General features: G+C 33.5%; 4 protein-coding genes across 7 annotated transcripts; 3 read left to right on the top strand and 1 right to left on the bottom strand.

Moving 5' to 3' along the window:
* Positions 1-1,198: 1,198 nt before the first annotated feature.
* LOC142518063 (F-box/FBD/LRR-repeat protein At1g13570-like) lies at positions 1,199-3,835 on the top strand. Its single transcript, XM_075620675.1, has 4 exons — positions 1,199-1,373; positions 2,136-2,944; positions 3,054-3,212; positions 3,302-3,835. The coding sequence occupies exons 2-4, from the start codon at positions 2,138-2,140 to the stop codon at positions 3,590-3,592; spliced, it is 1,257 nt and encodes a 418-aa protein (XP_075476790.1). The 5' UTR covers positions 1,199-1,373; positions 2,136-2,137; the 3' UTR covers positions 3,593-3,835.
* A 4,374-nt stretch (positions 3,836-8,209) lies between these two features.
* On the top strand, positions 8,210-13,217 carry LOC142518174 (uncharacterized). Of its 4 annotated transcripts, none has more exons than XM_075620885.1 (3): positions 8,210-11,020; positions 11,323-11,471; positions 12,869-13,217. In XM_075620885.1, exon 1 carries the CDS (start codon positions 8,422-8,424, stop codon positions 10,900-10,902), a length of 2,481 nt encoding a protein of 826 aa, XP_075477000.1. In that variant the 5' UTR covers positions 8,210-8,421; the 3' UTR covers positions 10,903-11,020; positions 11,323-11,471; positions 12,869-13,217. The 4 variants fall into 4 exon arrangements, with proteins under 4 accessions (XP_075477000.1, XP_075476999.1, XP_075477002.1 ...); XM_075620884.1 differs by having other exon boundaries at positions 12,695-13,217; XM_075620887.1 differs by lacking the exon at positions 12,869-13,217 and adding an exon at positions 12,170-12,681.
* A 1,950-nt stretch (positions 13,218-15,167) lies between these two features.
* On the top strand, positions 15,168-16,909 carry LOC142519871 (pectinesterase-like). Its single transcript, XM_075622887.1, has 2 exons — positions 15,168-15,723; positions 16,224-16,909. The coding sequence occupies exons 1-2, from the start codon at positions 15,168-15,170 to the stop codon at positions 16,907-16,909; spliced, it is 1,242 nt and encodes a 413-aa protein (XP_075479002.1).
* Positions 16,910-17,500: 591 nt separating this feature from the next.
* LOC142518090 (rop guanine nucleotide exchange factor 14-like) lies at positions 17,501-23,925 on the bottom strand. The gene is given in 9 exon segments (XM_075620758.1): positions 17,501-18,278; positions 18,280-18,491; positions 18,581-18,928; positions 19,125-19,394; positions 19,475-19,549; positions 19,634-19,788; positions 19,876-20,262; positions 22,272-22,404; positions 23,623-23,925. Coding segments are annotated over 8 exon segments (1,674 nt in total). The 5' UTR covers positions 22,345-22,404; positions 23,623-23,925; the 3' UTR covers positions 17,501-18,124.
* Between the last annotated feature and the right edge of the window lie 3,099 nt (positions 23,926-27,024).

Below are 27,024 nucleotides of genomic sequence, written 5' to 3'. Positions count from 1 at the left end.
TATAAAAATTGGAAATCTTATGGATCATGCACGGTTGGCGAAAAACAGGGTGAGCCACCGGAGAGAGAAACTCACGGTAGGTGGAATTGGTCACCATTCTCTATTTTTATAATATAATATAATATAATATAATATAATATATTTGTTACAAAATGGTATCCTACGACAAAATGGTATCCTACGACAAGGTATTACGAATCTGCTCGAGAAGTAGCAGCGGGAGGTATTATTGCAATCTATTCTCGTCTCACTCCAAAGGTTGTAGCGAAATTTTTATTAACTGTTCTAGCGACGTACGCATATATATTTATATAATATTTTTTTAATAATTTATTTGATTTATATATAATTCATTTGATTTATATTTAAACGATGAACAAAATATAATTATAAGAAATAGTGACAGACTATATTGTAATTTTGATATAGATGAATTAAAAAATTAAATAGAAAAAAGAAAAAAAAATTAAACTATAAATCGAACTTACAACTTGATGCTCAAAGACAATGACTCTATCAGCTCAGATATATGTGACTTGCATTAAAGTTTTAATATTTTATTAATATATATAATCATTAAAAGAGACTATGACGTCAAAAATTAATTAATTTAAAAATATCAAACTTAATAACATAGTATATATATATATATATATATGAGATTTTAAAACGATTGGATATATTTAATGGTCAAATTTATAGTAAACATTTGATATAATATGATAGTTAATCAAATCCAACTTTAATCATTGTTAAGTATAAACAACCTTAATGTATTACTATTACTTTTAGAAATCATTAAGGATCTAGAATAATTATTTTCGTGTTATCGACTTTTGTATTACAAAATCAAGTTAGTCAAGTAAATCGTATTTGCAAAGTTTTATACGACAGGATTAATCCGAGAAAATATTGGTGAAAAAAATCTAAAATTGTTGATAATTAATCAAATGATGAGTACTCTATTAACTCACAACAATTATTATCATTTTTATAATATAATTTTAAATTTTTTTTATATATAAATCCATTTAATACTAAAATATTAATTTTATTTTATATTAGAAAAATAAAAAAAATAGCATTAAAGAAGTGCTGAGTCAACAAGCAAGTGGATGAGGTCGGTTTTGATCTTATCATGATCCGAGTAAGAGCTCTGCAAAAATGGGTCCCACACACTCACCAGCATTACACCGATATATTCCCAATCAAATTCAAACCTCTATTTGCCAAATACACATCGTCTTCCCAGTCACGCCGCTCAAATTTTTTCCTGATCGACACTTCACTCCATCCTCTCCGCCGCCTGCCAATTGCCCACAATTGTCTTCCGTAAAAACTCGCCGGGGAAATAAGAATCAAGGGCTTTTTAGGTGCGAGAAGCACTTTTCTCTCCCTCTAATTTTTGGATTTCTTGCTGTTTTTTGGTTGTCGATTGAAAATTGAATGGCTCGTGCTTTTTTAGGCGATTTGACATGATTCAAATGGTCTTTTGTTGTGTTTTGGTAAATTTTCGTTCGGATTCCGTGATTAACGGTACAAAGAAATTAATTCTGTGTATCGCGATGACAACTTCGAAGTGGTGCTCTCATTGACTTTGATTCATAATTAAAAAAAATTCTGAGTTTTCTAGATTATAATTGACTTTTCAATTTTTTTGTTAGCTGCCCAGAAAGATACCTTTCTTTAGAGTTATTTTATATTGGTCAAAATGATGAGATTCCTGTTATCTAGCCAGGTTGTCGCGTTAAGGTATGAAATCTAGCTAAAATCTAGAAATCTAAATGATTTTTCACTGGTGGATACAATGAAACATCTCTTGCCTATTATTTTAAAGTCTTGGTTCGAGCTACAGAGCTAAGCATAGGTAGGGGTAAAATCTTTGGTTCTTCCGTATTTTTAACTTCCCTATTTGTTTCAGTCTTAAATAAATGTTCACAACTTTCTTATGAATAAATCCATGTAAGACTTCAATCTTAGATTTCGCTTTAGATCAATTTTTTTGTCGGTTGAATTTAGCGTTTCTTTTGGGTCGAGAATACTTGTAGCTGTCGGATGTTTTTATTTTTTTTTCAACTTCTGTGGTATGATGATGTCTAAATCCTGAGATAATTTTCTTGGTTTTTGTGTTTCAGACATGAGAATGAAGGGTTCAATTATGTCCGAGGTTGATTTCATTAGCAATCTACCTTGTAGCATAATAGAGAACATTCTTGGATGCTTGCCTCTACGAGACATAGTCAGAACGAGCATTTTGTCGAGAGAATGGAGATATAAATGGATAACATGTCCTGAAATCGTGTTTGATTTCTGGTTTGACCAAATGTTTCTCGGAGGTCACAGACTCGAGACCCTTGTTCACCAAATTCTTAAACTTCACAAGGGACTTTTGCTCAGATTTGCACTCCAAGTCCCTGATCTGAAAAGTAGCCACCATATTGATCAATGGATTCATCTGCTTCCAAAAAATACCCTCCAAGATTTAACCCTCCATGTATCTAGGGGAGACAACCACAAGCTGCCTTCCGATATATACGCCTTCCAAAATTTAAGAAATTTAAAGCTCTACAACTGTGCATTCAATCCTCCCTCGGGTTTTAAAGGGTTTAGTAAACTCGAGAACCTTGATCTTCAAAATGTTGTACTAGTACCTGAAACTTTCGGAAAATTCTTTGCTTCTTGCCCCGCAGTTGAAAGGCTGAGGTTGGTTCACTGCACTAGCTTCGATTGTCTCGAAATTGTTGGTCCGAAGTTAAAATATCTTGAGTTTCATGGCTTACTCAGATCCATCTCTTTTGAGAAGTGCCCCCTTCTCAAAGATGTTAAAATATCTTTCTCCTCCATGGATTTCAAAAGGGGAAACCGATTCTCCATCGATTTGGTTAAGTCCCTAAGCTCTCTACCCGCACTCGAGGAGCTACAACTGCAGGCTTATGCCTTGGAGGTGAGGAAATTTACAATGTATCAGTTGACACAAAGTTTGAAAATCATACTTAGGTGGTCAAGTATTATGCGTGATCTCAATTAATGAACTTTTGTTGGCACATTTATAGGATCTTGTTGAGTATGGCGCCCCCAAGAAACTGCCTGTGGCCTTGAGAACCCTGAAAACTCTTCACCTTTCAGATATGTATTTCGAAAAGATTCAGGAAATCGCTTGTGCCATTTGTTTCATCAGAAGCTCCCCCAGTTTACAAAAGCTTAAAATCACTGTAAGTTTCTATCTAGTTCTTGAATTGTCATTTTGTTTCCAAAATATTCAATCAAGAACCAATCTTGATGAAATTTCCATTATCTCCAGGCCTTCACCTCAGATGTTGTGGACTCTGTCTTGGAATTTCTCCGATCCCAGAAAAGCTCGGATACGTTGACACACCTTAAAACCGTTACTATGCAACTTTTCTCCGGCAACGAGTCTGAAATGGAGTTCATAAAATATCTATTATCATCTGCTACTGAACTCGAAGAAATGTCAATTGCCCCCCATTCAGGTAGTGTTTTTGATGAAGGAGAGTCCATATTGAACGAACTCAAACAGTTTCCTAGAGCATCTCCGAGGGCAGAAATCATTAATTCGGATAAAATGCAATAGACATACATATATTGTAGCATATTCCTTGAAGCCCCTATGAGTATGCTGTACTTTTGTAATTAGTTTTACTTGGTTTTGTCTGTTCTTTTCCATTTACGGCCGTGCTTTTTACTGGCCTTTTGTGCTTATAATTTCTGTATTTAGTTTGAATTAATCTGGAACCAAGAATTGTCTTATAACATTGATGGTAGTATTGTGATTGAAGGATATTATGATCAATCCATTCAAAATTTATATTTGTAACCAATGGTCGTACAAGTATTCTTAGTTAGCTAGATTGGTTTGAACATCTTATGGTAATTTGAATTCACTATTTTCATGCAATAATCGTGTTAGAGCTGTAGCTATGAGTGGTAGGGATGGTTTGATGAGACGAATGGAATTGATTGATACAGGAGCTCCACTAAATGTTCGGCTGGATGGAGCAACTCTGATACGATATTTTCGATTCATTGTCCTATATACTTTTTTCCTATGGGACCATTGAGTTTAAATTATTTTCAATTTAATTCAGATATTATTTGATTATGTTTTTTCCTATGGGACCATTGAGTTTAAATTATTTTCAATTTAATTCAGATATTATTTGATTATGCTTCATTGGATTTACTGGACTTAGTATATAATTCTTTAAAATAATGCTAGAAAATATAAGTCTTATCCACCTATGTTTTATGATAAAATTTGGTTGACGATAAACAAACAATAATATGTTTTTTGTTAGTTGGTTTTATAAATTTATATTTGTGAGAAACGTCGATTCGATTAATATTTATTATTAAAGTATTGTTTTTAAATTATTTTTTGATAAAAAAATTGTCATTATTATTTATTTGATAACTGATGGCGAGGGTAACCACAAGATACAACGATCAATCGAATGGAGATATTTTCAAGGCAATTTCAATGTGAAATTTTTTTGTCTTTTTTAAAAAAAATAAGCAGGTTTTTTCGTGCGACAATCTCACTAATTTATATTCGTAAAACGACACATATGAGCTTTTGTACAAATAAAAAAAAATTATCATATTAAATCTCTACACTTCATATATATCGTTAATTTTTGACTGCTAGTACTAATTAAGACTAAACATCTTAAACTAACTACCTTTCATTTGATTATGTCAGTGAGGTTTTTTTTTCATAATTTCAAAAATACTCTTAATATGCCAAAAATTAAAACCCCCCCCCCCCCCCGCCCCGCCATTTCATATTTCTCATTCCATATTAATATATTATCTTATTTCTTTCTTTCAATTTCAAAATTAATAACTTTAATTTCATCTCCATTTTATACCAACCACATATATGTGTCATGAACAAGTAGTATTGAAAAAAAATGATGTGACTATCATGATTCATAGGTTGACCCAATATCACCTTCAGTTCATATTCAGGAGCAACTACTGGTCATAAGCAGTAGATTGGTCCAAGCATGAGCCGGAGCTCATATCGATGCACAGTCACTCATAGAATATATCATCCCTAGAGAGTGGCTTCTTGAAAACGAATAGATAATTTCATACATAAATGGCTAACATGTTATCGAATTTCAATTCTAGTCCTGTATTTTTCGATTTTTTTAAAATTATAATATTTTTTTATTCAGATCGTTGATGTGATACTACACATGTTAACTTCACATCAGCATTGCATTTGTTTCACATCATCATAAGTTGAAACAAAGAACAAAAATTGCCAAAAACAAAAAACAAAAATATTATATTAAAACTGAAATTTGACGAAATAGATTATCAAAATCACGAAGAATCAAACACACGAAACATGAAAAACTTCTAAAAATTACATACAGTTTTATCTCACTAACAGTAGCATTGAACGCTCGTCGGTAACAACAATAGAATACAAATATTTTAATTCATACAACTTATCAATCTCTATTTTTGGATCTACCTCCTGACAAAAACAATTTATTGTTCTCCAACATGAACTTTTCACGTACACTGTGTTCACAAACTTTGTACAATAACTATTTATTAAGACAAAATTACTTAAAACGTGACCCAAATAGAGGGCCAACAAATGTACGTATCTAACTTAGCCACGCTTTTTACCAAAAGTCATTATAATTCTCATTATATATTTAGTGCATCTATCACCCAATCTGCTTAATATTTTGGAGTCTCCTAATTCGTCACTTGCCCAAATAACTACATAGACAATTTTCCACGTAAAGACAAAGCATCCCAAACAAATCAAGAAACAAAAGAAAATCTGCAACTAAATCCAAAGATTAAAACAAAATTAAATATAATTATGCCCCTATTAAGTAGAGTGGTTGGGGTAGCTAAAGAAAGCATGTCATCTCCTTTGATTCCTCGTGCATTCTTCCTTAATAAATTCATGCCAAAAATTTGTGTAAGACGGTTTTACGGGTCGTATTTGGTGAGTCGGATATCTTATTTGAGTTATCTATGAAAAAATATTACTTTTTAGGTAAAAACTTGTGTGAGAAGGTCTCACGAGTCGTATTTTATGAGACAGATCTCTTATTTGGATCATCCATAAAAAAAATATAACTTTTTATGCTAAAAGTATTACCTTTTATTGTTAATATCGGTAGGGTTCAACCCGTCTCACAGATAAAAATTCGTGAGACCGTCCTACATGAGACCTACTCTAAGGCCATTACACTTCTCAAATTATGGATAACTACAAAATATTATTATTAAACACCATTTTATAAATATTTATTTCTAGCTAATCCTATTAATATTTAGTTATGATCCAGAGAAACCATGTGAGTCACTCGTATATAGATAATACAATATAAAATCCTTAATTTATACACACTATTTTTAAATATAATCTTGATTTCAAATACATTCTCATAGCATAAATTTATAAATTCGAATTTTACACAAAAATAATTCATATAATTCATTCGGTTTTAATTCAAACAATAATATAGAAGTTTACACATAAGGTATTCTCTCCGGCTCCATTCAAATGATAGATTACATATATATATATATATATATATATATATATAAATAAGGCAAAATAGCATTTTTGGCCCCGTAAGTATATTGTGTGACATTTTTAGTCCTGTAATTTTTTTTAAGTCCTCGCATGTGTATTTTGGTAATCAATTTTAGTCTTGTGTGGTATTATCGATATCAATTTTAGTCTGGTATATTTGCTCCGATCATCTCTTTTAATTTAGTTCTTTTAACCGGATTTTTGTCGTCATTAACGAAATTTGATAAAAGCAATACTCACGTATAGATATTTCAACTAATTATTTCATCATTAAACTTATAATTTGTAATTTAATTCATTTTATTAACCTTTTTCGAGTATGAATTTGGAGAGTTTTGGGTCATTTAGTTTGTTTAAATTTAACATAAAATTTGCTGACTCGATATGTAGCTAGAAAGGTGGTGGTACACATAATTTATTACATAAATTTATACTATAAAATATATATTGTATTATTAAGTTAAAACTCTTAGAGTAACTGACTTTTGGTGTCATGATATGTTTGAATAATTATATATATTAATAAAATGTTAAACTTTAATTTAAGTCACATGTAGTTTATGAATAGAGCCTCTGTTTTCTAAGCATCAAGTTGTAGATTCAATTCTTATTTTGGCTTTTTTTCCTCTTTCTTTTTCTATTTATTTTTAAAATTCATATATCTAAATTATACCGCAGTCGTTCACTATTTCTTGTAATTACATTTTGATCATCATTTAAATATAAATTAAATGAATTATAAAAATATTATATAAGTACGAAACGCGTGCGTTGATGAATTAGTGTCAATAAATTATTATTAACATATGCAGGCCACTTAACTACTAAAAGTGACATATACTGCTTTGGAGTTGTTCTACGGCAACCACTTGGGGTAGGCCTTACTTAATAAATAGCCGGAGATTATGATGCATAATGGACCCTCGTCTTGCGGGCCAGTACTCGGTCAAAGGGGCTAAGGAAATCGGCCTACTAGCCCAACAGTGTGTGAGATTGAACTCAAAAGACAGGCCCAAGATGCCGGCCATTATTGATCTCTGGAAAGCCTGCAGAATTTGAAGGACATGGCCGGAATCCCCGAAAACGGGTCGAAATGTGAGCTACCCGAATAGAATGAGGAGAGAAAACGGGTTCGGGTGCAAGAGTTCTGCTGTTGCGGTTGCTGTTGCGAGACCTAGAAGCTAATAGATAGGATGCATTCGAAAAAGTTGGCTACGACTTTAGAGCTTAGGGTTCCCATCTTTTTTTTCTTCAACTAGTGTTTTCACACACTACTAGAGATCGGCGTTCGGTTATGATATCGGGTATCCGAACCAACCTGTTCAGATCGAGTTATTCTTTAAAATGTCGGTACTAATTTTAGATATTCTATCAAGATCAGATTCGCGACATGCATTTAAAATTATATATTTTCGAGCAATAATTCAAATAGTATGCGAATATGTTCGAAATATTTAGAGTTGATCTCGAACTTGAGCAATAATTTGAATTAAATTAGAACCAATTTTCGAATTTCGAATCGAACTCGAAGTCGAATAGAACTAATTCAAGCTAAATTCGATATTTCAAATTTTTCGTTATATTTGTTTTGATCCAATTCGTTCATGCCTCTGTTCATGCTTTGAACTTTTCGGGTTTGGTTGACGGATCCGAAAATCCGGACCAGTAAACCCCAAACTCATTCAAGCTTGTTTCTTGAACCATTCGTGGCCATTTTAGCTCCGCCAACCACCTCGCCATATCTCATGGCTTCCCTTCCCACCATTCCAAATTCAACATTCAGACACTTAACTTGATGTATTGCACAGAAATATAGGTTTTTTCGTATGGACGCGAGAAGGTTGACGGTCTCCAAATCCGCCGTCACCGCCGCCGCATTAATATTTCAACCTATCAAACGTCCGTTGACTGTCTCTTCCTCAACGGCTCCGCATCCCTTGCAAAAGCCCAAGAAGCCAAAACCCAATTCACAAGAAGTGGGGCTGTCAAATCCAGCTCCAGTCCCTGCGGCAGCAGCTTTTAATCAGAGTTTTCACGACAATAAGAAGTGGGCATCCTCCATTATTTCAGGCCCACATTTGAATTCTTTCCATTGTAAAGATTTGTTAGCCAATTTTACGCCTCACCAGTTTGATGCTCTGTTGTGGGAAATCCATCATTTTGTGGATCCGTCTACTGTATTGAAGTTTTTTTACTTTTCCTGTAATTCTTGTGGTTTTAGATTCACTCTCAGATCCCATTGTCTTTTGTTCCACTTGTTAGTTGGCAAGAACATTGATTCTGCGGCACGGTTACTCTTGATTAGATTGATTGATCGGAAGTTGCCCATCACTATGGACCATGGTGTTTTGAATATACATACAGAGATTGCTATTGTTTTGGTGGATATATATTCGGGTTTGGCGGACTTTAAGAATGAGACTAGAGCGTTTGATATTTTGATTCATGTTCACGCTAGTCAGTTTGTGAGTTTAGGACTTGGTGTTGCATTGGATGTTTTTTGTGTTTTAATGGGTCGAGGGTTACTTCCCTCTTTCAAGACTTGCAATTTTTTGATGAGCTCACTTGTCAAGGCAAATGAATATGGCAAGAGCTACGAGGTTTTTGTTATGATCTCTCAGCATTATTTGCCTGATGTATTCTTGTTTAGTACTGCGATAAGTGCATTGTGCAAAGGAGGGAGGATTGATGATGCAGTTGCATTGTTTAAGAAAATGGAAAACTCAGTGGTCACCCCGAATGTTGTTACTTACAATAATCTCATGCATGGACTGTGTCAAAAAGGGAGTTTGGAAGAGGCATTTCAACTCAAGGAGAAAATGGTAGAGAATAGGGTGAACCCAAGTCTTGTAACCTACAGTGTGCTGATAAATGGTCTCATGAAACTTGAAAAATATGAGGAAGCCAATTGTGTTTTAAAAGAGATGTTGGAAAAGGGCTTTGTCCCGAATGAAGTTGTGTTTAACGCATTGATTGGTGGCTATTGCAAGATGGGAAATATGATGACTGCATTGAAGTTAAAGGATGAAATGATATCACAAGGTGCTGTTCCAAATTCAGTTACATTCAATACACTCGTAAATGGACTCTGCAAGCACAGTCAAATCGATCTTGCCGAAAAGTTCTTAAATGAGATGGTAGAGAGAGGTTTATGTATTAATCTTGGTACTGTTTCCTCTGTTATAAATGGTCTCTTAAAAAACTCGAGATTCGACTCTGCACTAGTATTGTTTAAGTTAATGATCTCTAAGAATTTAAGACCTAATGACAGGTTGCTGACAACATTGATGTCTGGGATTTGCCGGAACAATAAGCTTTCAGAAGCTTTAAAGCTATATAATATGCTGAGAGAGAAAGGATTTGCTGATAATTTGGTGACCTCAAATGCTCTAATTTATGGGCTGTGTAAAGCAGGAAAGATGCCAGAAGCTAAATCAGTTCTTAAGTGTTTGTTGGATAGCACTGTCAAGTTGGATACATTTACATATAATGCATTCATTTATGGATGCTGTAAAGAGGGTAGATTTGAGAGTGGCTTTATGCTGAAGGAGAAAATGTCAAAGCAAGGAATTTCTCCCGACATTGTGACCTACAACTTGTTGATACATGCATTATGTAATAAGGGTAATATGGACGAAGCTGTGACACTTTGGCATGAAATCCAAAGAAACGGCCTCGTTTCTAATGTTCATTCATATGGAATCATGATAGACGGCTTCTGCAATGCCGAGAGAATCGAAGAGGCTCTTAATTTTTTTAATTTGTTGCTCAAGCAGAAAATTGAGACAAATTTTGTCGTATATAACATACTCATCAGAGCATATTCCAGGATTCCTAACATGCCAGAGGCCTTTAAACTTTTTGATGACATGAGAAGCCGAGGCATTTCTCCGACGTGTGTGACTTATTCTTTGCTAATACATGGAATGAGCAATGCTGGGTTAGTTTCTGAGGCAAAAAATCTTCTCGATGAAATGAGAAAGGTGGGTTTGCCTCCGGATGTTATTTGTTATACGGCACTGATCAGTGGGTACTGTAAGATAGGTAACATGGGCGAAGCAAGGAGACTCTTGGTAGAAATGTCATCATTTAAAGTACATCCTAATAAAATAACATACACTGTTATTATCGATGCTTACTGTAAGTTGGGTAACATGAAAGAGGCTTCTGAGCTTCTTCGCGAAATGTTTAGCAAGGAAATTGCTCCCGACTCTGTGACGTACAATACATTGACAATGGGATACTGCAAGGAAGGGAAAGTAGATGAACCCTTCAACTTTGGGATCACATGTCGGTCAGAGGACTAAATTTAGATGAAGTTGGATGCACTACTTTAGTTCACAGTATGTCTGAGCAATTCAGTATTGTTGACGAAAAATGACTAGCAGGGTACTAAGTCTGTTGAAACGATGCAAATGTCAAAAGGTTCGTTCCTATACTGCACCTTGTATTTTTTTATTATACACCTCTTTGTTTTTTTTTTCGATGACCTTTTGGTGCTCTATCCACTCAGTCAGATTCCTGAATTTGCTTCGTCAATTGCTGTGGATTATTATCGCCCTTGCTTCAAGTTTTAACAGCTTACAGTCCAAAATCTAGAGATAATATGTTACCCATAAAAGATTAGGCATATAGATTTCTGCCAATTGGTTTATAATAGTTGGTGCTTGATCTTTCAGGACAGTAATTTTCCATGATTAACAAATTTTCACGATCTTCGTGTGTAGGTGGCCTGAAGATGTTTTTGCTGGAGATGTGAGTGTCATGGTGATCATAAGTTCATCACATGACAAAAAGGTGAATTCCGTGTGTCAGATAAGAGGCCAAGCCAAGGGCATGGATTTCTGTTCACACACATATTTTGCTGGAATATACAGTAAGTTGATTTTTACTTGTTCCATTGTTAAGATGTTTACATATTTAATTATTTTTCCCTTCATGTTATAAAAAATTGGCTATAAAATTAAGTCCTCTCTATTTTTCTGTTTTCCATTTCTTCCCTGATGTTACTGAATTCCAAGATTTGTGTGTGAAGAATCTGCATTCATTTTGTTTAGAAGTACAAAAATTAGGCTTGCAGAGTTTTCTAAGAGAAAAGTTTGTGATAGGTAATATAGTTTTTTTATTACAACATTGGGGTGGGGTTGGGGTTGGGGTTGGGGTTGGGGTGGTAGATGATATAGTTTTCGATAGAGTTGTAAGTTCTTCAATTATTGGAATATAAGTGGGTTGAATACTTTGACCACCCTTTAAGGTTAACTAACTGTAGAAACACTGCCTTCTCCCTGCAGTTTGAAAAATTGCGACCTGCTATAACGTTAATACATAATTACATCTGCGTGCCTTTATCATTAAATGTGTGAAGATACGGTTATATATAGATCATGATCGTAGCTTTTTAAATAGTAGGGGGAATTTCGTGAATAAGTCTAAACCAGGAAATGTCAGCCTAACTTGCCCTTTATTTTTATTTTTTTATGGAAGCATGTTCTTGCTTGTTATCAAACTTTTGGTGATGCGTTTGTTTACAGTTCTCTGGAAGAGTCTTCACTGCTGTTATCATTTATGTCATAGTCACTTGGAGCGTATGGCACAATAAGGCTCATAGATATTGTAGAGTCTAGATACAAGACGAAGGGAGTGATGCATGCCCCATATATGATGCTATGATAAAATCTAAATATCTAAAGAAATTTCAGCATACATCCGATATGTACGTTGCTAACCATTAAATGATAGTAAAACAGATACTCATTAACTATGAACAAAAGGAATGCCTTATTTTTCATTTAATTTTGATTTTACCAACGCACATTGAAGAAATGCTTAAAAGGTGTCTTGAGTCTTTGAGCAATGGTGGCTTAATGATTAAGGGTGTACAAATTTTATTGAGAGGCTGCCTAATCAATGAGCCTTCAGCCTAGGCTCAACTTTGTTTTATGGTATAATTTTACTTTTACAATACGTTGAACTAAATTTTCGATGTCAAGCTCAACTACGTGACAACATTATGAATACACTTGTGCTCACGCTCATTGCATGCACTGTTCTCGAGGTGTTGACATGTCCAACATGCATAATTTGTCTTGTTATGTGCAGGGAAAGATCCAGCCCGGAAGCGATCGTGCCCCTTTCTCGTAAATAAAATTGTAATTTTACAGGAAAATGCACGTTTCCACGCCCCTTGAATAAACTAAATTTGCCTCCATCCATTTCCTGGATCTGCCTCTAGTTACGTTGGTCCAGATCTCTAATTGGACATCCATTGTGAAGGTGAGATTAAGATGGCGAGAAACTACACAAGGGATGATGCATTCGGTAGAACAGGTGAGGGACGCTGCAGCTGCTACCAAGGAACGTCATTTTTGCCAAACGACGCTGAAAAGCATGGTACTCGCTACGCTACATCCCATAACCCAACTTTTGGTTTGTATTCTTAATAATTTATAGTCCCCTTAATTAGGTGTGCCGATATTGCTATTAAGGTTATTGGAAACTCAGAAGTGAAATCTTTGATGTGTATTTTGATGACTCTAGGCTATGGATATAGCCACGGCAACTTCCTGGCAAGAAACTGAGATCCTAATTGCTCCATTTTCGGGGCACCGCCCTTGCGGGGCGACTGCTCAACCCGGAACGATTCTCCACAGCTGCCTAATAGTGATCGTGTGTGTATGTATACAAAAAGAGGCGTGTTTCATGTTAGCATTCTTTCTTTTTTTTGCAGTTTGGTCTTAACAAACTAACATATTTGATTCCTTATATTTGTTAATTTTAGATTTATTTTCATATATTTGTATATATACTCATGTAATTAAACCATTACCTAATGAAAGGAAATATCCCAAATTCCTCCGATTTGTTTCCTTATTAGCTGAAAATAAAAATTTGTTCAAATTAGTTTCATTTCAATACCTGTGAGTTTGCTCTCTATTTTCTTCAGATAAATCTTTGGTTTAAACACTGTATTAAGCTCACTCGTTAAATAGAACTATCACAAATTTGGATACGTGCCTTTACATAAAGAGTAGGTATTTCATAATACGATTTCACGGATCTTTATTCGTGTGACGGATCAATCATGTCTATATTTACAATAAAAAGTAATATATTTAACATAAAAAGTAATATTTTTCGTGGATGACCTATATAGAATATATGTTTCACAAAATTGACCTGTTGTGATAAATAAAATATAAAAAAAATTTGGTGCTAAAGTGATTATTCTTTAAAAAAATCTAACAATTATATTAAAATTAAAACATTATCAAGATAGTTAGAACTTTTAGATAAATTAAAGATAAATTAAACATCGGTATAAACAATTTACTATTTTGGTTTCTATTATTTTACTTGACTTCAAGTCTAGAAATATAATCTTCTATTATTATTAATAATACATGGGCACCCTATACTAACATAACAAGAATTAATTGTTTAGCCTGAAGTAATAAATATGTTCCAAAAGTTTCATTTCAATAATTGTAACTTTGCTAAACACAGTATTAATTAACCATACTAATTAAATTGTACTAGCTAGTACCATTTGGTATGCACAAATATAAAATATTTCTGTATTAATATTTTTTTTAAAAAAAAAAATCTAGAGATATATTAAATTTAAGAGCAGGAGATGATTTTTATAAGATTTCTAGCAATTAAGTAGAATAATTTCAGCTATTTTTAAAATTTATAATGGTTTATGATAATGTGTGTGTGTGTGTGTGTGTGTGTGTGTGTGTGTAAAGATAAAGAAGAACAGATCTTATATTTAAATTTGGATAAAAATGAATTATTTTTTTATTTTGATAAATTTATCATAATAGAGTTTTTTTTAACATAAACATTTTTTTAAAAATTGATAATTCTGTCTATTTAAAAAACAGATCATAAGACAAATTTTAAACTTTTATCAATACTTCTATACTTAATATATATATCTTATAAACATGATGACCTTTGATTAACTAAATTCGATATCTTTGTTACAACATATCTTATCTAATTTCAAAAATATTTCAAAAATTATAAAAAAGTTATCTAATTTCAAAAATATTATCGTTATATATATATAATATTTAGATATCATTCCTAATAAAAAAAAAAACAAATGCAAAAAATTAGCGATAATTATTCTAAGTATATATGCAAAGCACGAATCGCATATGCTGAGACATTAATATCAAATAATATATTATAGACAATACACTATGTTATTTGTACTATTCACGTATAAAGTTTGTAAAGTATGGTTTTATGAATATATATGTATATATGTGTATGTATACATATATTATACGTGAATATAAAAAATAACATAATCTATTTTTTTTAAAAAAAAAATCAGAAATCCTGATGCACACAAACATTAGCTACAATTTTTTTTAAAAAAAACTACAGATTGAGTTTCACTTTAACACAAACACTTGAACTAGAATATTTTATCTGTTTAAGTTTAATAAATTCTATAACCTCAAAAACTAGGTCTTCATAGAAACCATAAAAACTTCGAATTCACTCTGAAATAATTTTGTGAGGAATTACTATGTCGTTTATTCGAATTTTATTCGTAATGTCACTACTTTTGCTCTCTTTCAATATACTCACAAGTTGTAGACCATTGATTGACGTTGAAGTGGAGGAGGAGTTACCATCGAGGGAGGATCCAGAACTAGTCGAGGATGCTACAGTTTCGAAAGACGGCGAACTCGAGCCTTCTCTAAATGTTAATCAAGTTGTCAAACGCAGAAGCAGTCATCAACACCGCCACCACCACCGCCACAACCACCATCATGGCCACCATCATCGACGTGGCCACGGTCATCGACTGAGAAAACCACCCACAAGAAAGGCACCAAAACCGGCTAAACGGGCGGACATAGTAGTGGCGCAAGATGGTTCGGGGAACATGAGAACCATAAACGAGGCGGTCGTGGCAGTGGGAAGGTTGAGGAAAGGTGGCCAAAGGTTCACAATACACGTGAAAGCTGGAATTTACAAAGAGTATGTAGACGTACCCTATGATATGGAGAATGTTACTATGATTGGTGATGGAATAGGGAAGACCATAATTACTGGAAACAAGTATGCTTCTTCCAAGGTATCAACCTCTGAGACGAGGACTTTTGGTACGTACTATTTCGATTTATTTAATTTTTTTTAAAAAAAATTGGATAGGAAATAACTAATTAAACTACACTTTATTGGAATTATTATGTATGTGGGATTTTGAGATTCATTTTTTCTTTGTTACAACGATTATTTGGCGGCAAAAATTCGTGTAAGACGGTCTTCTCATTGATCGTATTTTGTGAGACGGATATCTTATTTGGGTCATCCATGAAAAAATATTACTTTTTATTGTGAATATCGTTAGGGTTGATCTGTCTCACATATAAAGATTCGTGAGACCGTCTCATAAGACATACTCTTATTTGGCTGAGATCAATCACTATGATAATTTTTTTAACCTTTTTTCTGGTAATCGAGATTTCACCTCTATATTTGTTTAATTAATACCTTAAAATATAAATATATATTTATATTTTTTTGATAAAATATATTATTAGATTTATTTACGAACAACTTTATTAATATTACTTTGTCTTAAATTTCTTCTAAATTGTAGGCGTGTTTGGAAATGGATTCATTGCACAAGGAATCACTTTCAGAAACACTGCAGGACGCTTGGTAGCTCAAGCGGTTGCTTTACTGTCACAATCAAATCACTCCGTTTTCTACCGATGTAGTTTTGAAGGCTATCAAGACACACTCTATATAAGCAGAGGCTTACAATTTTTTAAAGAATGCGACATATATGGAACGGTCGATATGATATTCGGTGATCCAATAGCCATTTTACAACACTGTCGCATTTATCTCAGACGCCCGAGATACAATATAATAACTGTTGTAGCTGAAAAACGAGAAAATCCAAATTCCAACACAGGTATTGTGATACAAAATTCGACTATAACGACCACTAGAGAACTCTCCCAGTTAATTGAACACGGTTCAATAATGAAAATATATCTTGGAAGGCCTTGGGGGAACTATTCTCGAACGGTTGTTATTAATAGTTTCTTAGAAAATATTGATTCAGAGGGGTGGTTGGAGTGGGATAAGAATCCCGATCTTGTTTATTATGCGGAATATGGAAATTCAGGATCGGGTTCAAATACATCTGGAAGGGTTAAATGGAAGGGTTTTCATCTTATTGATGAAAATGAAGTGTTGAAATATACTGTGCGGAATTTTCTTCAAGGAGATGCTTGGTTAGCTGCAACAAAAATACCTTATGCCTCCTCCCTTTGAAATTTTAGATTGTTTATGAAAATAATATATATTGTTTTTTTTTTTTATAATACATATTGTTAAGTATTTATATTAGAAATATTTTTAAAAAGAGCATACATATCCAGTAATATATTTACTCCTTTATAGTTTTTTTTTTATATGTATATTTTTACTATTTTTAGTTTGATCGCATTTTTTGTCTTTTCATGTATGTTTAAATTCGAGATATATAAGAAATATTAAAACATATATTTGCTCAACAATAAATTTTTAAATATTCTGTACACTCTCTTCAAAAATAGATGGTCCTGATTACGATTATGGTTAATGAAAATCTAGAAAGTTCAAGTTAAAATTTATTTAAACAGTTTATACTTTTCGATTGAAAAAACATGGACCTCTCGGAAAAATCCGGAAAACACAAGATACACTCAAGAATTGTTTGAAATCTCCGAGGAGGTGATAGATTGATATTTATACAAGATTTAATAATATAAAATTTAAAAAATTGTACTTAATCTATTTATTTTTATATAAAAAATATGAAGTAAAGTCTTCACCATGTATAAGTTATGATACTACTGTTAGCTAAGATCAAGAAGATTCGAATCAAGAAAATTAATTTTATGCGATTCAATAATCTCAAATACAAGATCTTGAAGCGTGTTTTAACGATTACACACGCTCTAACCATGATCACTACTGGGAAGAACCATGTTAGAAGCCACCAAAGTTTCTCTGGATAAATTCTCTTCGTCACTCAAGTCAGATACGGGGCCGAAATGTATGCAACAAACATACAGTAATGAACCATATCGAATATGGTCAGAAATATGATATTCACTTGTGTCGGATATGGCTTCCACATTTCGTTTGTTGACAGATATTTCCTGTAAAGCTCGTAGAAATATGTGACATATAATCATTACCTTTTCATATTTGAAAAATATCAGAAAATCAACTATGGCAAAAAAAAAAAAAAACATTTTAAAAAATATCATCAAATGTAGTATTTGTATTTTTAAAACCCTTCATAACTTAGAAATGATCCATTGTGTTTGGTATGCAAGATGTCACTTTTCTTCTCAGAGTGCATATATAACTGAGTGGAACTCGTAACCATTTCCATCTGCAGCAGATATCAAATGGCAACAACTCGGTTTTTCATGGCGAATAATTAAGCTTTTCTGCTCAGCACAAAGATCATAGTATTATTTAGAAAACTCAGATTTTTCATGGAGAATTCAGTGCTGACATATTGTGGCAAGCCTCTCTACCAATGCACCAAACACGGTTTCGACTTGGTGTTGCTGTCACAGAACATATTTTAGCTTCTTCACACTGAGTTTCAACATCGGAACTGCAAGATTTTTTATCAGTGCTATTTAACCTGATGAATCGGGGAGTGTCTCACTCGATCAAGCATGGGTCTGTCTGATATTCCAGGGATCTTAGCTCCAACAAGGTGTGACATTGCCACTGGCGAATTTGGATTACTGATGACATCTTCTTGTAGGATATCTCCTATTCGAGACAGAATGCTGAATGCCAAGTTGGCTAGAACTCGGGAATAGGCTTCAAGAATCGAGTGCCCCACGTCCTACAAATAACCAAACAAATAATTTCAATCTCTGATGGTAAATGAGTCGAGAAATTTGAAAATTCTTGGTAAAGTAAATCATAACTGACCTTGCCATATTGGATTTTTGTGACATCAAGGAATGTTTGTGGAAGATTCGGGAATCTGTTCTTGAGCTGCTGCAGAAGCATTTCTGCTCGATTCACCAATGACTCTGTCTTATCCAGCTCAGATAATGGATCTTTAACAAAAGACCATGATTTTTGGACGGGAGATTTTTTGATGGATTGCTCGTTGATTCTCTCTTTCCATGAAAGTGTAGCTGCTTCTAATCTATTAATAGCTTCCAGTGCACCTTGTTCAGATTTCAGATTTAAACAATCGATCATTTCATCGACTGAGGTTGAATCTGCAGTCAATATCTTGAAGAGTTCCTCGCTAAGATTTGCCTTTCCTGACTGAAACAATAGATAGGAACGGGAGTCAACATCATTGAAAAATTAAAATTAAATATTTTCAAGCTTCCATTTGGCAGATCAAGCATAAAAGAAAGAGATAATACAGAAAAAGTGTCTGGATCAATTAACAAAAAAAATCAAAGAACATATCAGGCAACAGCTATTTAAAATCTAGAGATTTCTAGAACTGTCTTGCCTTTGGAAGTGCATCCTTGATGATAACAGGAATTGGCATTTCTACCAAAACATTTTCATTGATCGATCTTGCAGCTTTGAATACTTGATAGACCAATTTACCCTGATGCAATAATCTCTTTCTTTCTCTGTCCGAGAGTCCAACTTTAGGTACCTGAGGAGATGGAAGCCACCATCTTTGGCTCTGCCCACCACTCCGGCTTCTTCCTTCTGCTCGGCTTCCTACTTCTGAGTACCAAAATTCTGTATTGGTCATTGAATTAAGTGTGTCCTAGAGGGTTAAGAAATCAAACAAGTGAATTATAGGTTGAACAGGCAAACGATTGATTTATGAATGAAGAGACCACATACAATGAGCATAGAATCCAGCTTCTGCAATGCCGGAAGATTCATACGGATGTCTGCTCGAGCTTTTGGGGTCATTATCTGCACCCAAAACCAGTGATTTTATTAGCAGGATGAACCAACAAGGGAGGACATGACCTTTGACTCGGTGAAAAGATGAAAAACCTCCAGTGTTAGGCCATTGATGCCACTTTGTTTCGCTGGAACCAACTCAACCATATAGCTAGTCGGGGACAGCAACCAATTCATTTCTTTATGCCAGTTAATTTTCATTTCCTCAGGCAGTGGCTCCAACTTCCAAAGCTCACCAAAAACAGAAGCTGCGAAAAATCCGATTTGAAACGACATTAAGAAGATTAAACTGAATGACAAATTCATTCCAGATGAGTGATAAGTTCGTTAGGCACCTGCTAGATTTGTTATTCCATTGGATAAAGCTAATGCAGAAGAAACTCCCTTGGTACCTCCAGTAAGATCCTCCCCAAGCAGTAGCTTGGCAAATGTCTCTTTCAATGATTCAGCATCCGAAAACTGACCAGTATAGTCTAGTTTTTCTTTTTCACGGAGGTGTTGTGATCTTGCTGAAGATTTCCATTCATCTTGACACTGATCATCTTTCTTCATTATCTCCGACAGAGAAGAGAATGATCCAAAAGCATTATTGCTAGAAGAGTAGCTAGAGTCATCGTCGAAGGAATCTGTGATGCACCCTTCGCCTCTGCTTGTGCCACTTTCATTATCATAGGGATGACTGTTGAGAATGGAGCTCTCCAGACCATTATATTTCATTATTCCTGAATATTCATTCCTTAATTTAGTTATTCATGCTGTGGGGGCTTACACTTGGAAAAACTATCATGTCAGAGTGGTACAGAAACAAATTTTCATGTTCTGGTGACTGCAACGTAAAAGGATTGAAGATAACAAATATCTACTAGTGGTACAGATTTTTAATAAATAAAACCTTTTTTCCCATGTCTAGTATCAAATTAATCGATACTGGCCAGTTCATTCAACAGGCTTCAATTTTCAACTATTTCTAACAGAAAGTCATTGATTATTTTTTTAAAAAAAATAGATTACTAGTTAAATGGATAACATATGATAATGCTGGGCGCACCGATTTTCTTGGAGGCATCCAGCATCAAAGAAGCAAATCGAATATCAAACAAACAACATTATAATGGCATGAATTGCAAGGAATCAACATACACAGATGAGAACACAAGAAACATTGCCCGAATTCTTGATAAGAAGTCACAAAAGCCTACACACATGAATTATTATCCACCAGCCGCATGTTATAATCTAGCAGCAGTAGTGAAACAAGAAACAGAATACCAAAGATTTCAGGTTCACTTATCATATAGACGGAGAAATAAAGTAGATGTCATTTTTCTACTATGATACACAAAGATTCAACTTGAAAGAAAAAAATACGAAAAAGAGCTGGAAATTCAACTGTATCCACAAACTTTTGTATTTTGTCAAGAAGTTAGGCCGACACCTCAACATCTAGATTACCAAAGAGCAAGGGCAACCTACTCTTTGGAGTTAGTAGCCAAGTCACTAACTTACTAGAATAAAAAAATTGCAATTAAAGGGATCTTACGGAGGGCATTATTTAATCATACTTGCAATTTAAAAGCCAAAAACTTGACACAAAAACACAGAGAACTTGTAATAGATGGAGAAGTAAGTGAATCTTTATTACACATGTATGCCATTATTTAAATAAAGGAACATTTTTTTGTAAATACATGTGGGAGGACAATGACTTTTTTGTCTCCACAAAGATGTAACATATATTGAGAAAATGTAAGTATAGTTTCAAATGAAATAGTAATGGTGATATTAATGCAATATTATTTAAGTGTAAGGTCCACCGCGTATGTCAATAAAATAATATGCAAGGGGCCATACAAGTTCCAGCCAGCCTCCATCACGGACAATTATTCATAAATCTTTATCACACTACAATGGTATTTATCATAAAGTTTTCAAAACTTTTTCCTGTTCTTTCAATTTCAAAAAGCATTTTGAAAAGTTAAATCAGAAAATTTGAAATGCTCCGGAGCTTCATTGGTTCAATCCCATCAAAATAAAGGATGGCCTCTTCCAGTAATTATCATTTTAAAAAACAAAATGAGAAATAACCCTTTAATAGATGAAATAACTCTAAAGTTATAAGTGAATCAAGATCCATGTAGTATGAAAATAACCTCTCAACTACTATTTTACATGTATTTTGAATATCTTTTTAATAGTCAAAGGAGGCATACAACAACTTCTGACTGTGAAATAAATGTGTAAATTTAAGAACAAATAGAGCTACCCCACTTGGAAAAAAATGCACATGGCGCTGTAGCTTCACCACAAATAAAAAGGGCATTACGTAGCAAATGTACCGTAGAAAAGAGGAATCATCCTTACCAACAAATATTCAGATATTTCTTGGTCTGGACCATTTAGGAGAGGACTTGCAATATGTAAAGGCTTAATACCATTAACAGTCTCTCTCGATATAGATTATTAGCGAAGCAATCCATGTTCTAGTCTAGTATACATCAACTACGAATATCAATATGGACCTCTTTCCACAAATCTCGAAAATTAGCTGATTGAGTCACTTAAATCATATGACATTCTTCTATTCTACACTCGTGCACGGTGCACTTAAATCAAAAGGTCATGCAATATGCCACGTGAACTTTCTCTTATAGGATCCATTTACTACTGGTTTGCCGTTTTTACCTTTGTTATATAATTTAAGCCAGTCAAAAGATAAGAAATTGGAACGTACTCTCTTGTTCATCAAAATCAAGGCTCATTTCCCTGTCTCTGGAACAACAAGCTAGTCTCCTCCTCATGATCATTTTTTAATCCTGTTTGGTAATTGATTGGTGGATTCAAATGCTATTCAGTACTCACCACACCTAAGCACAAAAGAAAGAAAAAATAATGTCTTTAATGAACATTTAAGAGAGTGAAAAAAGCTATGCAGAAACTGAAACCAAAATTAGGTTGGCAAAAACGACGCAAGAACCAATCTTTTACCCGCAGCAATGTACATTCGTGAAAGTGAATAAAAATAGGACCACTAGATTCTTGATTTTCAAATTCAGACAACTGCAGTTTGCTGATATGGTGGAAACTTAAGACAATGGCGTTCCAACACATGAAATGCAATCACATGCAGTGCAGGTGTAATAAATCTATAGACTAGGAAGACTCAACAATAAATACATTGAATACAAGACACGACATTTGCCAGAATTCTGGCGTTTTAGTCGCAAAATGTTTAAGAGAAAATGGTACACTCTTTTTCATTAATAAAAAGAATCAATAAAATAGCAATATTTTAGGACTCGTTCCTCTTTAAACCCGCAACGTCTCTATGAAAAAAATAGAAAAAAAAAATCCAAATCCCGAAGCCATTTCTCGAGTTGACTCTGAGCAGAACGAACTCGCCCAGTCCGAGTCAGGAAAACAAGTGGGAATCCAAAGCATAAAACAGAAAAGTTTCTTATGTTAGTACTGTATTAATTTGCAAGAAAAAGAAGACATGAAAGAGGCTTCGATGGAATGGAAATAGCCTTTCTTCAGGCAAAGAAGAGTCAAAAAGAGGTTTTTGTTGTATATGTCAGACTCGGCATAAAAAAACTATATTTGACTGTGTAAAAGAGAGAAAAGGGCGAAGGTGAAAATTATTGGGAAAGAAAAGGAACAACGCACACAAAGCGTTTTTCTACGTGAATATCCTGGTGCTTTGTCGACATTGAGAATGGGAAAAGGTTGAAACTTGAGAGAAGGAAGGAAAAAAAAGTTAGTCGAAAAATCAGTGGATCATGAAAGAAACAAGCAAGACTTAAGCATCTTTCGGGAAGAAAAGCTTGGATTTTCACACACAAACACAGATAGATACTCGGCAAGAATGTTACAACTTACACACATAAAATTGGAAGAAAAGCTTGGATTTTCACACGCAAACACACTCAAACGATATTTTCGTAAAATCCCATCAATGAAAGCTCGAAACTTCGGAAACACCAGCACTTAATCATGAAGATAGATATATATATAAAAAAAACCCATTAACAGAAGGTAAAATATTGAAAAAGAGAATGCAGAACGGAGGAATGAGAGAGGCATACCTGAACGTCTGATCACACAAATGAGAATTTTTTTTAATACAACAAGAAGAATTCCCAGAAAGTAAAATATAGTATTATTTAGTGATTGGATCAAATAGTGTAGTACAGGGAAAGAAGTAAAGATTGGATACTCTGAAGCAATGTGGGGTTACAATAAATAGAAGAGAGTCGGAGGCAATGGTGATTGAGTGAATGCTGAATGGATTATGAAATGAAATAGTATTAATTAACAGTGTCAGAAAATTTGCAGATCAAAGGAAAGAGAAGAAAGAAATATACTACTCAGTGTGTGTGTGTGTTCATTGAGGAGAGAGTCTCAGTATACTGTATGATATTAGTACAGTGATGCTGCTTGTGCTTAAAAATTTCAATTTTGAAAAAATTTAAAAAATTATTTGTGAAAGATATGATATTATACTGTTTGGAGATGGGTATCTTGAAATTATTTAATATGGGTATTTTAGATTAAAAATTGTGATTTTGGTTGATTTTTGCATAGTTATAAGATGATATATTATATATATTTTATGTATGTATATGATAAATTTTTGGTGGAAACTTAATTTCAAAGTATGTCTAATTTCTAAAATAATATTCGGTAATAAATAAATTATAAGACTCTATTCATTAAAAAAAATTGTGTGTTTGATAAAAATAAATAAATGATTTTTTAAAATTCAAATAAGAATTACACCCCATCTTCCACTCACTTTCTTCAATTATTATTATATTATTGTCTCGCATTTTGTAACTCGAATTTTGATGCTAAGTAGCCGGTATCCAATATATTAAATAACTCAATATACATAAAAATAAATAAATGTTTTAATTATTTTTTAAATTATAAATACTTTATTAAAGCAATATTTTATTAGAAATATTATATATGTTAACCATGATATGTTTTTTTTTATTTATTCGAGCTATCGCTTATTCTTCTATTACAAGCTCAGATATTGGCCGGAGTATTTTATTTTTTAACAAATAAAAGTAGAAAAACAAGTCCGAATTAGAAAATTAGAAGATCAGAAAGTTTGGAGAGTTCAACAATATGATTTCTAATGTACTTGAAATTATGAAGAGTTTGACGCACACATTTGAATATCATGCAGACTAAGTTCTTCTGCATTTATTAATTAAGCATTTAATGCATTTACAACTATTGGATCTGTAACTTTTTTAAACATACATATATATTGAATCTATAACTTCTATTTATGAAATATTCAGTCATCTCGACAATATAAAATGTCGTTCACTATTCCTCCTGTATAGAGACATGTTTATATCGTAAATAATGAAAAATATTTTTGATCCCGAACACTTTTTTCCCAAAAGTTTTTTTTTTAAAAAAAAAAAGAAAAGAAAAATTATTTATCTGATAAGCAGAAAAAATAGAAGTACAAACCAAAAATATCATGCTCTTGATTAATGGATCAATTTCTACCGATATATTATAGACCAAATTATATATTTCTTCATATGATATAACTTGTTTAGTACCATATTACAGATTTTAAACGAACTTGTACAAGTTAATAGGGTTGATATTTGTTATGCCCGATCGACCCCCATTTACTGAGTATTTCTCAAATACTCACCCCTTACATTCTCACCCTAGATAAGAACGAAGAACAAATCGAAGATAAAGAACAAGAATATTTTTGGGAATGGTGATGAAGTCAATTCATTTCAAGACCAGTCTTGTCATTCTGTCTTTTAGTTATATTATCGTGTATTACGCTTCCGCATTTCGTTGTAATCGTATTGTAAAGACGATTATTGATTTATGTAATAAACTGGTTTTTGGCTATTTGATGTACTACGTGGCTTATTATTACACGATTTTAAATTGTTAAACAACGTCGATGGCACGTCTCGGGTTCGGAGCGTGACATCATGAATTAATATCGGCTCAGCCGTAAGTGCTCATCCTTCAGTTATCATCCTACGTAAGTTTCTACTAATTAAATGAATCATATTTAACAACCAAAATCGATACTCATGATTAACATAGAAGCAGAAGCACAATTCATTTTGCACAAGTAACTATTCTTCTTTCTTTGTAATTCATATAATTTCTTTTCTGGATGGTGGTGGGAGTTAAAACATGAAGTCAAGGCAGCCTCTCTTTTAATGACTGAAATGTGAGACGCCTTCAATGTCAGCTCGTGCGATGAGTCGACGACCCAACATAGACAGAGAGAAAGCAAGTACCTAAAACACACACACATATGTATATCATTCCATGTTTAACGATCGATGATCTGCTGCCTTGGAGCCTGCACTAAATGAAAGTTGAGTGTTTTTCAAGTTTAAAGCCCGACTTGAATTGAATTGAACTGAAAAAAAAAACACTGCTTAACCAAATATGCCATGATCATTTATAGATATTTAAACTTAAAACAAGACTTAAAAACATATGTAAAATGGAGGTTTTGACTGTTGAGAATTATTTCCAACAATTTTTCAACAGTCAAATTTAAATCAGCAAAAAAGTGCAGCCCTTCGGCTAACAGCTTCGTTAACAATCAGATGTAAGGGAATATTTAATGCCACAAAGGAGGCCGTTCGACAAGACATGAAGATGCAATCTCAATGAAGGAGATTCCTGAAATTCAGTATGAGGTTAAACAACGTTGAAACTGCAATGTAGAAAACTCCAAGCTATTGGAATTCAAGGACCCAAAGTGACAAAACAAAACAGGGCACACACTGATTTCCGATCATCACGAAACAAAAACTGAGAAAACAAAGGTTTAGAGACAGAGAGAGAGAGAGAGAGAGAGAGAGCAGAGTGTACACACCTTTTATTTTAACTGTCTTCAGTATGAAATGCACACGAGTAATGATCTTATATGGCATAAATACAGTCCATTGCAGGCAAATTCACCTCAGTCAAGAAGCATAAAATGCAACCGAAAAATGCCAAAGCCAATGAAGAGTTGTCAAAACCACGTGTCATACCATATATGTCTAACAAATTAAGGAGTATATATACTAGATAAATACACCAAGCACTGATTTTCTACTCGCAACTGTTCTGATACAACAAGAATCTATTATTATAAGTTATATACACTCAAGAAAAACTATTAAACGTGGCTTTATAATAAAATGTAAACACGAATATACTATATTTTAATGGTTCCACCAGCAATATATAAGTTCTGCTTCAGAGATTAAAGAAAATGAAAGTTATCTTATTTAGAGTACAAATAAGATTAGGACATCTCCAACCGTCCTCCATAATGGAGGAATCCTCATGATGAAATCTTCTCCATCCGTGCTCTATTTGTTTCCTCCGTTTTAGAGTATGCAACAGTGATCCTCTATTTATGTAGTATCACTGTTCATATAGATGATTGAAAAGGAGTGAGAAATAATTACAAAATAGATATT

The sequence above is a fragment of the Primulina tabacum genome, chromosome 11, assembly GCF_025594145.1.
Source record: "Primulina tabacum isolate GXHZ01 chromosome 11, ASM2559414v2, whole genome shotgun sequence".
NCBI classification, from domain to species: Eukaryota; Viridiplantae; Streptophyta; class Magnoliopsida; order Lamiales; family Gesneriaceae; genus Primulina; species Primulina tabacum.
Note: the sequence above shows the minus strand (reverse complement) of the source record. Positions and strands in the feature narration are given on the sequence as shown.